The 12,195-nt window shown below is 36.4% G+C and overlaps 1 protein-coding gene across 1 annotated transcript in view; it reads left to right on the top strand.

The window, feature by feature from the left end:
- Positions 1-1,130: 1,130 nt before the first annotated feature.
- LOC121854524 (SLIT-ROBO Rho GTPase-activating protein 2-like) overlaps positions 1,131-12,195 on the top strand; it is a gene marked incomplete at its 5' end in the record, with an annotated part of 39,070 nt that continues 28,005 nt past the window's right edge. Inside the window, 12 exon segments of the mRNA XM_042349198.1 lie at positions 1,131-1,314; positions 3,713-3,771; positions 3,774-3,877; positions 4,644-4,865; positions 5,542-5,670; positions 6,868-7,031; positions 9,112-9,280; positions 10,148-10,220; positions 10,223-10,300; positions 10,542-10,641; positions 10,643-10,687; positions 10,689-10,754. Of these exon segments, the coding sequence (XP_042205132.1) occupies positions 1,131-1,314; positions 3,713-3,771; positions 3,774-3,877; positions 4,644-4,865; positions 5,542-5,670; positions 6,868-7,031; positions 9,112-9,280; positions 10,148-10,220; positions 10,223-10,300; positions 10,542-10,641; positions 10,643-10,687; positions 10,689-10,754 (1,393 nt within the window).

The following is a 12,195-nucleotide window of genomic DNA, read 5'->3' on the forward strand; positions in this document are numbered from 1 at the left end:
AGACACTAACGCACACCTGCCTGGGGAATTAAGGGGACAATGGGGAGAATATACATGGTTATGAGTAGTTGTAGTAATTGTGGTTGTGTAATTGTGGTAGTAGTAGTTGTAGTAATGGTTTATTGATTTGTTGTAGTTCTGGTGGTTGTGGTATTGTGGTAGTAGTGGTGGTAGTGGTGGTAGTTGTTGTAGTAGTAGTGGTAATTGTGGTTGTTGTGGTAGTGGTAGTAGTAGTAGTTGTAGTTATGGTTGTGGTTGTTGTAGTTGTGGTGGTTGTGGTTGTTGTAGTTCTGGTGGTAGTAGTGGTAGTTCTGGTGGTTGTGGTAGTAGTGGTGGTTCTGGTGGTTGTGGTAGTAGTGGTAGTTCTGGTGGTTGTGGTAGTAGTGGTAGTTATGGTAGTAGTGGTGGTAGTTGTTGTTGTAGTAGTGGTAATTGTAGTTGTTGTAGTTGTGGTAGTAGTAGTAGTAGTAATGGTTGTAGTTGTGGTGGTTGTGGTTGTAGTAGTAGTTGTAGTAATGGTTGTAGTTGTTGTAGTTGTGGTGGTTGTGGTTGTAGTAGTGGTCAGATCAGATTCTCCCTTGACTAAACATAGTTCTAATCTTATTTCAGCCATTGATGTCTATAAAAGCTTTAAAGCATCATTCTAACCTTATTTTTAACCTTATTTCAGCCATAAATAATTCAAGACAAATTTTTAACCATATTTCAGCCATAAATGTCTACAAAAACCATGAAACATTATTTTAAACTATTTTTTCAGAGTTAAAACTGCATATTTATCCAACGGTTTATTTAACGATGTTTTATAATGGTTTATGTGATGTTAAATTGGGTTTATCGTGGTTTAAGGATATTAATCTGGTTTTATCGTGGTTTATGGATATTAATCTGTTTTATCGTGGTTTATGGATATTAATCTGGTTTTATCATGGTTTAAAGGACTGTAATCTGGTTTTATTATGGTTTAAAGGACATTATTCTGTTTTTTTCTCATGGTTTAAGGCAGTCTTTTTTTCTCATGGTTTAAGGTACACCAACAGGTTTTTTTCCACCATGGTTTAAGGTACATCAACAGGTTTTTTCCCCTGGTTTAAGGTACAAAACAATAACACCCATTCTTTCCATTACAGAGTTGCGGTCACAGCTTAACGAACAACTGCGGGCTCTAGATGGCAGAGTCGACACACAGACAGCCTTAGTGAATGAACTACAGGACTGGTTTAGGCGTCGAGCTGAACTCCATCAAGATTATGCAACTAAACTGGACAAGTTAGCGAAGAGTCTGCAAGCTAGACACAAGGAACAACGAATTAAGTAAGTGGTTTGGTGCTTGTAAAATACACCCGTACTCGTAAAATACACCCTTATTGCTCGTAAAATACACCCTTATTGCTTGTAAAAAATACACCCTTATTGCTCGTAAAATACACCCTTATTGCTCGTAAAATACACCCTTATTGCTCGTAAAATACACCCTTATTGCTCGTAAAATACACCCTTATTGCTCGTAAAATACACCCTTATTGCTCGTAAAATACACCCAATTTCCTCGTAAAATACACCCAATTTCCTCGTAAAATACACCCAATTTCCTCGTAAAATACACCCAATTTCCTCGTAAAATACACCCAATTTCCTCGTAAAATACACCCAATTTCCTCGTAAAATACACCCAATTTCCTCGTAAAATACACCCAATTTCCTCATAAAATACACCTTAATTTACTCGCAAAATGCAAACATCAAGGGACTCTGTAAACACAAACATCAAGGGACTCTGTAAACACAAACATCAAGGGACTCTGTAAACACAAACATCAAGGGGACTCTGTGAACACAAACATCAAGGGACTCTGTGAATAATTACCATACACTCTGACACATATATATAAACACAAGTGAGCATTCAACTTCAATTTAAGAATGACTTTGATATTTAGTTAAGGTTAAAATGTGTCTTAATTACACTACAGCTTGTGAACTCTTGAGGGCAATAATTTAAGTGTGAATCTGTTGTGGAAGGGTTGTGAATTGGTTGTGAAGCTTGTGTAAGGGTTGTAACTATTGGGAAGATTATATTAGTGTTGTGAATTGATTGTGGTTGTTGTGAATAGGTTGTGGGTGAGTTGTGTAAGAGTTTGGATGGGTTGTGAAAGGGTTGTGAAGGTCATAGTTGGATTGTGTAAGGGTTGTGACCGAGTTGTGATGTATGGAAGGTTATATAAGAGTTGTGAAAGTTGTATTAGTATTATTTAAGAGTTGTGATTGGGTTGTAACTGTAGTGAAGATTATATTCGTCTTATAAAGCAGTTTTTAATGGGTTGTAGAAAGAGGTTGTTACAGTGTTGTAGATATATAGTTATAGGTGACATTGGGTTGTGTTTTTAAAGTTAATGTAAGTTTGTGAGTGTTGTAGGTAATATTGATGATAGTGTTGTAATCTGGGTCGGTTGTAGGTAATAATCAGTAGAGGTTGTAGGTGTAATACAAAAAAAATACTGAAATACTGAGAAAATACTACGAAAAATACTCAAAATACTACGAAAATTACTCATAATACTCAAAAATACTTAAAAAATACTCAAAATAATGAGAATACTCAAATACTGCTAAAAATATCAAAATACTGCGAAAAATACCCAAAATACTACTAAAAATACTCAAATACTATGTAAAATACCAGAGAATACTCAAATACTGCGAAAAATGCTCAAAATACTACAAAAATACCTCAGAATGCAAAAAATACTGTAAAAATACTCAAAATACTACGAAAAATACTGAATACTCAAAATAACTGCTAAAAATACTCCAAATACTACGAAAAATACCAGAATACTCAAAATACTGCAAAAATACTCAAAATACTACGAAAAATACTCAGAATACTCCAAAATACTGCGAAAAATACTCAAAATACTATGAAAAATACTCAGAATACTACGAAAAATAGCAGAATACTCAAAATACTGCGAAAAATATCAAAATACTATGAAAATACTCAGAATACTCAAAATATTCTAAAAATACTCAAAATACTGAAATAATACTCATAATACTCTCTAAAATACTGACGTTATCACTGTCTTCCTGTGGGTAAATTCTCTGATCTAATTCTTAAAGGGTAACTGCTGGGGTGGATGTATAAAGGGTATTTAATGCTGAATAAATTTTTTTGTATTGTTGGCTATTCTTGAGGTGACCTTGACCTCGTAATTAAGGTCAAAGGTCATCATAAAGGTGTGGTTGGGTGTAAGAAATTGTTGTTAGCAATGTAGGTATACAGTCCACCATGTATACTAAACACAGGTATACAGTCCACCATGTATACTAACAAAACATTATTTTGACTATCACTTCACACCTTTCATTATTTACAAATCGACAAGAACTCGATCCCAGCTGCACCTCACACATCCCGATAACAGCTACACCTCACACATCCCGATAACAGCTACACCTCACACATCCCGATAACAGCTACACCACATCCCGGAGTAACAGCTGCACCTCACACATCCGATAACAGCTACACCTCACACATCCCGATAACAGCTGCACCTCACACATCCCGATAACAGCTGCACCCTACACATCCCGATAACAGCTACACCTCACACATCCCGATAACACAGACCTCACACATCCCGATAACAGCTGCACCTCACACATCCCGATAACAGCTGCGCCTCACACATCTCTTTACTTACAGACGGGAGCAGCTGCACCTGTTCAGTGTCTACAGCTGCTGGAACTCGTTAGTGAACCAGACTCAAAAGATGCCAGGGACCAATATGCTATGGCTGACGTCTATCTCAATAATGTCATTCCTAGATTTACACAAGTGCAAGATGATGTCCAGAGGATTTACAAAAGGGTAAGAGGGGATATGGTTATATTGGGATTAATTTGGTGTTTTTTGGTCATATTGGGATTAATTTTGGTGTTTTTTATATTGGGATTAATTTCGTGTTTTTTGGTCATTTTGGATTAATTTGGTGGTTTTTGTCATTTTGGGATTAATTTTGGTGTTTTTGTCATATTGGGATTAATTTTGGTGTTTTTTTATATTGGGATTAATTTTGGTGTTTTTTTATATTGGGATTAATTTTGGTGTTTTTTTGGTCATATTGGGATTAATTTTGGTGTTTTTTTTATATTGGGATTAATTTTGGTGTTTTTTGAGGTTATATTAAGATTAATATTTTCTTTGGTTATTTTGTAATAAATTCTGCTGTTTCTAATCTAACAGACCCTTGATATAATGGGCCCATGATATACTGGACCCTTGATATAATGGGCCCTTGATATACTGGACTCTTGATATAATGGGCCCATGATATACTGGACCCTTGATATAATGGGCCCATGATATACTGGACCCTTGATATAATGGGCCCATGATATACTGGACCCTTGATATAATGGACTTTCATCTCCAAATACTTCGTTATATGGAGGTTTCACATCTAACGAACCCTCGATATAACGAACATTCCTCTCCAAATACTTCGTTATATGGCGGTTTCACATCTAACGGAACCCCAATATAACGAACATTCCCCAAATAACCCGTTAAATATAGATCATGATATAGCCTAGACCCCAGTACTCTGAATCTAACGTCCGAAAAACAATTCCAGTGTCGAGAAATTGGTTACGAGAGCCACGAAGAACTGCTCAAGGTACTACATGAGCTTCACACTACCATGAGAACATATCATACTTATCAAACCGAGTTCAAGAATGCCGAGACTAAGCTGCGGAATTTCGAAGCCCAGAGGAGTAAGCTTGAGCAGGCTATCCCTAAGGAGAAGCTTGAAAAGAGCAAGAAGTTTCGAGTCATTGAGAAGGAGATTCAGAAGGTAAGAATTTAAGCTGGGGTTTGGATTCAAGCTGGGATTTGGATTCTAGCTGGGGTTAAAATTTAAGCTAGGGTTTGGATTTATGCCGTGGTTAAGGTTAAGCTGGAGAAGAGTAGGGAGGTAAGACTAAGCTGAGGGTAGGAATAAGCTGTAGGTATACAAGTAAGGTAGGTATACAGTGTACCTAGACAGTGTAGGTATACAGTGTACCTAGACAGTGTAGGTATACAGTGTACCTAGACAGTGTAGGTATACAGTGTACCTAGACAGTGTAGGTATACAGTGTACCTAGACAGTGAAAGTACACAAACAACATACGTACACAGTGAAAGTATACAAAGAAAATATAAATTAAAATTCCTACTCAAGTAAATACCAACAGAGCGACATATTGCAACAAAACAAAGAAACACAATAATAACAATATGGCATTTAAAATATAATAGGAGTCATTTTTAAAGGCAATATGTCAATTAGGTTATAATAGGTGTGGTAATTATGGGTTAATGGTGTGTTATAAGATGCCAGAATACAGTAGGTTTATTTTGTAATGTGAATAATACAGTAGTTGTATTAATAAACCACTAATACAACATTTACAATACAGTAGTTGTATTAATAAACCACTAATACAATCAATTTATTTCTTAATTTCTGATGCACTTACACTCGACAGCGGAGTAGCAAGTACATGGATGCCAAACTCAAGGCACTCAAGGCCAGGAATGAGTACATCCTGTCAATGGACTCGGCCAACGCTGCTATCCACAAGTACTTCGTTGAGGATCTGTCGGATATTGTGGATGTGAGTACTGAGTGGATGGTGGTGGTTGTGTGTGTGGGTAGTATGTGGGGAGGAGGGGTTGTGTGGGTGTTTGTGTGAGAATTGCTGTTGTTTGTGTGAGAATTGCTGTTGTTTGTGGGAGAATTGTTGTTGTTTGTGGGAGAATTGTTGTTGTTTGTGGGAGAATTGTTGTTGTTTGTGGGAGAATTGTTGTTGTTTGTGTGAGAATTGTTGTTGTTTATATGAGAATTGTTGTTGTTTATATGAGAATTGTTGTTGTTTGTGGGAGAATTGTTGTTGTTTGTGTGAGAATTGTTGTTGTTTATATGAGAATTGTTGTTGTTTATATGAGAATTGTTGTTGTTTGTGTGAGAATTGTTGTTGTTTATATGAGAATTGTTGTTGTTTATATGAGAATTGTTGTTGTTTGTGTGAAAATTGTTGTTGTTTGTGTGAGAATTGTTGTTGTTTGTGTGAGAACAAATCCTTATATAGCTTTATGCTCAATAGAATGTATATAATGAACAGATGTCCTTAGCCCATATTTATATAATATTAATATGTGACAGAGACTAAGTCAAACCTCCTGAGTACATTAATTTACCCCTTGAGTACAATGACATCCTCTAGAGTACAATTCTAATCTGTTCTTTGAGTAACAAGTGCTGTGAGTGTGTGTTGTAAATGACTTGTTATTGAGTACGTGATTTAACAACAGTTGTGATTGAGTACGTAATTTAACAGGACTTGTTATTGAGTACGTGATTTAACAACAGTTGTGATTGAGTGCGTAATTTAACAGGACTTGTTATTGAGTACGTGATTTAACAACAGTTGTGATTGAGTGCGTAATTTAACAGGACTTGTTATTGAGTACGTGATTTAACAACTGTTGTGATTGTAAGTTGTAACAAATGCTATTAATCTACAGCATTATAACTATGATATATTTGTGACAAATCGCAATTGATTCTACACCATAACAAGCATAACAACAACAATTCTCCCACAAACAACAACAATTCTCCTAAACAACAACAATTCTCCTAAACTAACAACAATTCCCACACAACAACAAATTCTCACCAAACAACAAATTCTCACAAAACAATAATTCCAAACAACAACCCCAAACAACAATTCTCCACAAACAACAACAATTCTCCCACAAACAAACAACAATTCTCACAAACAATAACAATTCTCCCTATCTTCCAGTGTATGGATTTTGGATTCCATAGCAGCATCCAAACCCTCTAACCCGTCTCGAGGAATGCCTTAGAAGAGCCTGCAGAGCGGAATCGGCAAATCAACAAATCCATCAACAACCTGGACTCGAGGTTGGATAAACAGAGATTCCTCGAGTTCAACAACGGCTTTATGCTCGAAAATTGAGTTCAGGGCACAAAGATGGTGAAGGAAAATTGGGATGGTTTGAGGCGTTGGTGGTTTTTAGGTTCGAGGATGTTTTTGATGGGGGTTGCGGTGTGGTGTTTTTTAGGTTAGGATTATGTTTTTCGATGGGGTTACGGTGGTGTTTTTTTATGTGTTACCTCGGTTTAGCCTCAACCTTCCTTGAGTGGTTGTTTGAGAATTAGTTATGCTAAGTATGCACTCTAGATTAGTCTACCTCAAGTGCTTACCTGAATTCCCCTCCTCCCTCCCTCCTCTAAACTATCTCAAAGTGTCTAATCAGGTCATCCTAAAGGTCAAAATAACAAATATTCTCAATCATAAATTCACCTTGACGACATAACAAATAAATAATAAATCCTCGTGAAACAAATAATTTAAAACATTTGAATAAAAAATAAATAATTTACCTCACAAACTTTAACCAATTTATTTATTTTAATTAACCAACTATATATTAATAAATTTTCAAAGTAATTTATTATGTAAAAATCAATTATTAATTTATGTAATCCATTTATAATTGCAATTTATATATACACGCAAACATGTGATTCGAACCCTTGTACTTATAAGCTCAACATGTGGATTCAACCCACTTTTACGCCAAACATGTGGATTCGAACCCTTGTTCTATAAGCTAAACATGTGATTCGAACCCCTTGTTCTTATGCTGCAACATGTGATTCGAACCCTTGTTCTTATAATGCAACATGTGGATTCGAACCCTTGTTCTATGCTGCAACATGTGATTCGAACCCCTTGTTCATATGTTGCAACATGTGGATTCGAACCCTTGTACTTATGCTGCAACATGTGGATCAGAACCCCTTGTTCATATGCTGCAACATGGGATTCAGAACCCCTGTACTTATGCTGCAACATGTGGATTCGAACCTCTGTAATGCGATCTTGGGATTCTAATGCTTTGTTTTGGGATTAAATCATGAATTTATTGAGTTTCATTCATCTATACTTGGTTTAATATGTCTATAATTACTGTTTCTATAACTACTGCCTCTGTGTACTGTCTCTGTAGCTACTGTCATAACTACTGCTCTGTGTACCGTCTCTGTAGCTACTGTCTTTAACTACTGCCTCTGTGTACTGTCTCTGTAGCAACTGTCTATAACTACTGTCTCCTGTAGCTACTGTCTATAACTACTGCCTCTGTGTACTGTCTATAGCTAATGTCTGTCTACACTTTCATCCTTCCATACTATATTTATTCTGTCTCTATAACTACTGTCTATGTACTTCCTCTGTGTACTGTCTGGAGCTACTGCCTCTCATGCCACTTACCATTTCCTCAGTGTTTCAAAGTTATTTTCATTATTTAATTATTATTATTATTATCATCACTTTTCAATGGCTACTTTCCAAACTTGCTTATGTCACCTCTGATTGCCTGACAGCTTAGTACAAACCACTTAATCAACTGAGTCAATCAGAGTACCAGTCCCTATGTCTGAGGGTTGGCACCACAGTCCTCCAATCTAAAAAGTTCTCGGCTGTTTTTATCAATCTAAGAATTTGTTTGTCTCTTGGGAGTCCATTTTAATTTCATTCATCCATCCTAGTTTCTGTTTTCCTATGGCCCTTCTATTATGCCTCTGCCATGGCCCTTCTACCCTGGCCATCCTAACCTCACTTTTTACCCTTTATTGTTTGTTGTTATTCCCTCATTCTAATTATATGACCAAAGTATCTCATATTTTTATTTGTATTTCAAGTATTTCTCTGAATTTTGTTTTCGATAGTTACCCCCAAAGTTCTCTCTCTCCTGCTCAACCACGAATTCCAAAGATTCAGACTGTGAACCCGAATCCTTTATGGCCAGAACATTGCATCGTCACTGCTCTGGGTTCACGAATCTGAATCTCGGCTCATTAATCCTAACCCAAGTTAATGAACTAACCGGGGTTGTTTTAACATCGAGACGACGGATTCCTGTCGTGACTCATAATATTTACCTACTCGTTTATGGATTCGAGTGTGTGGCAGGCACTGTCTTTACCCCAGTGCCAGACTCACGAGGACCCAACACAGTACAGGTGAACCAGGTGGTCGTCAATCGCCAAGTCCAAGAGGAGATGGAAAACGTTACGCCCATCTGGTCTCGCCACCAGCCTCAAGACCCAGTCGAGGAGACTTGGAAGACCATAGAGACCGCAGAGAAGACCCTAATGGAGATGATCAATCAGAGGGACTAACGATTGCAAGCGATTATTTCATCGACGAGCCATGATGGATAAATAAGCCCGAGTCGATGCTTATCAAGATGAAATAACCGACAGGAAACCTAGATTTTACCTGAGTGTGAGTTTGAGTCTTGTTCAGGGTTGAGAGTTTAGGATTTTCTTCAGGATTTAGAAAGTTTTTGAAGATTTTATTCAGCATTTAGAAAGTTTTTAAAGAATTTGTTGACGATTAGAAGTTTTGATGATTTTGTAAAGCATTTAGAAAGTTTTTAAAGAATTTGTTGATGTTTTAGAAAGTTTAAAGATTTGTTGATGATTTAGAAAGTTTTAAGATTTGTTGACAATTTAGAAAGTTTATATAGATTTTTGTTAATGATTTAGAAAGTTTTGAATATTTTGTTCATTTAGAAAGTTTTTGAAGACTTTCCTTAGTGTATCGAAAGTCAGTTCATCATTTAGAAATTTAAGAAGACTTTTGCATTACAGTATCGACTCGGTTCAACATTAACACTTATAAAATCTTGACCCTAAACTAAAACATTTTCAGAAAATTCCGTGAGTACACCGCAGCAACACCCTCATCACACGCCTTCAAGCACGCTATTTAACTGATGCGAAAGTCCTTGGCGGAGACACAGACCACGTCCTCCCCACGCCCAAAGGTTCGTGGTTACGGATGTTGTTGATGAAAGATGTGTAATCCGCCGTTTATGTGGATAGGGTTTACTATGTCGGATTGATCGGATACTTGGTATATTAGATGTGGATAAATCTCTATCCATTTATTTGTCTGCCATCAATAATAGATGATAAATCTCTCTTCTTCCTATCTCTCTCTCTCTCTCTATCCATTTATTTGTCGACCACGTTATCCACCAACGCAGAAACTTGGTAAACAAAACTCGCCACGACGATCGGGCGAAACTTCTGATGGACAACCTAAGCTGTCTGGTGGGTCGCCGAGGAATACCTTGAAGCCACTGGGTCAAGATATACCTTAATTATGAAGTCTTGCATTAGGGTCATCAATCTGTATGGTAAGTAGATGCTGTGGGGGAGGTGTGTGTGTGTGTGTGTGGGGTAAATATATATAAAAAGGTAGGTATGTATGTATAGATGTATATATATCCATGTATGTGAGTGTCTATAGGTGTATATGTATAAAAATGTATAAATCTAAGTAGTATACATCCTTTACCACCATGAACTAACACTCAAAGACGACTGAGGAGAATCCCGTCGCACTAAACAAATCTGATAACTATCGTACCTCCTCAGGATTGCACCACCAAGGATCTTCAGGGTGTCGGTTCAGAGGTGGAGATCAACAACTTCAGGAGTCGTTCGAGAGGATGGAGGATCCTCTGGCTGACGTTACTGGCGCCGGACATCAACAGTGTGGCCGGAGTGTTGAAACTCTACCTTAGAGCTTAGGGAACCTCTTTCCCCAACGATTCTTCACCAGTTTATGGAGATTGCCCGTGAGTCGTTGTAGCGTGAGGTGTATTGACTTACTATTGATTTCTTACGGATTTTGCTGTTTTTAGGAATTAAACTCAACGTAAATTAGTTCGTTAGTTTGTTTGTGAATTGTTATCATGTGTCCTTGATATACGGATTGATTTACGCGATTTTTGCTGTTTTTAAGAATTAAACTCGGTAAATTCGTTCGTTGAGTTTGTTAGTTAATTGTTACTGTGTGTTCCTTGATATACCTAATTGATTTACGTGATTTTGCTGTTTTTTAGGAATTAAACTCCACGAATTAGTTCGTTGAGTTTGTTAATGAATTGTTATCATGTGTCCTTGATATACGGATTGATTTGCGTGATTTATAGGAATGAAACCACGAAATTAGTTTTTATGAGTTGTTTTGATCTGTTGATTATATGTGGGAGTTCTTGATTTACTAATTGATTTCATTAATGAGACCTCGATTAAATCAGGTTCAGAATAGATTATTCATGAGTTGATAAGATTTCATAGCACTGTATTGACCCAGACTCTCTCCCCCACCACCTCACAGCCCTAGAGAAGAAACCACGACTGCAGGTAAAGATCGTGGTGACTAGTCTTCTCGGTTCGTTAGTCATGCGTACCTCTTTAGCGCTCCTTAACCAGTAAGTAAACAAACCAAGTCTAGGGTTGTAGCGGAACTTACAAACGAAGGTACATTAGGGTACTCTAGGATGCATTGTAACTTAGTAAACAAAGCTACATTAGGCACATTCTTGTTATGCATTGTAACTTAATTAACAAAGGATGCGTTATAGCACACTAGTTATGCATTGTAACTTAATAAACGAAGGTACATTAGGGTAACTCATTCAAATTCATCTTAACCGAGGATGTCCGATGAATTTCAAAATAAACACCAGACTTCGATTTCTCACCAGGGTTGCAAAACACTTCAACCAATTGTCATCGTGAAACATAAAATCGCCAAGACAATTTTTAGAGCGAAGTTTTTTAGGGTGAATAAAAAATAACTAAAAAAATAACTGATTTTGTGAATTTATTAAGATTGTAATAAATTTGAGTAAAAGATATAATTTAAGTTTTATTTATTACAGGTAGTTATTCAGTAGTTTAAGGTGCTTGTGTATAATTTATTCGTGATAAAATGTAAGTAAGTTTATTTTATAGTTTGTTACTTACATCTACTTAAATACACTTAATATTGTGATATAAGTTAGTTTTAATTTATCGTCTGTTTCTTATATCTACTAAATACACTTAATATTGTGATATGTTATTGTTTCATTGCGATTATTTAAAGAATTCTCCCACTTAATTTAGTAGTATTTTAAGAAGCCACAGTGTTTACTTCATTACTTATATATACTTAAAGAACACTTAATTGAATGTTATAAGTAAGACAGTCCATCATTTTTCACTTACAAATACTTATAAATATTTAAATTAATGTCAT

Source organism: Homarus americanus, unplaced genomic scaffold (genome assembly GCF_018991925.1).
Source record: "Homarus americanus isolate GMGI-L3 unplaced genomic scaffold, GMGI_Hamer_2.0 scaffold10933, whole genome shotgun sequence".
Taxonomy (NCBI): Eukaryota; Metazoa; Arthropoda; class Malacostraca; order Decapoda; family Nephropidae; genus Homarus; species Homarus americanus.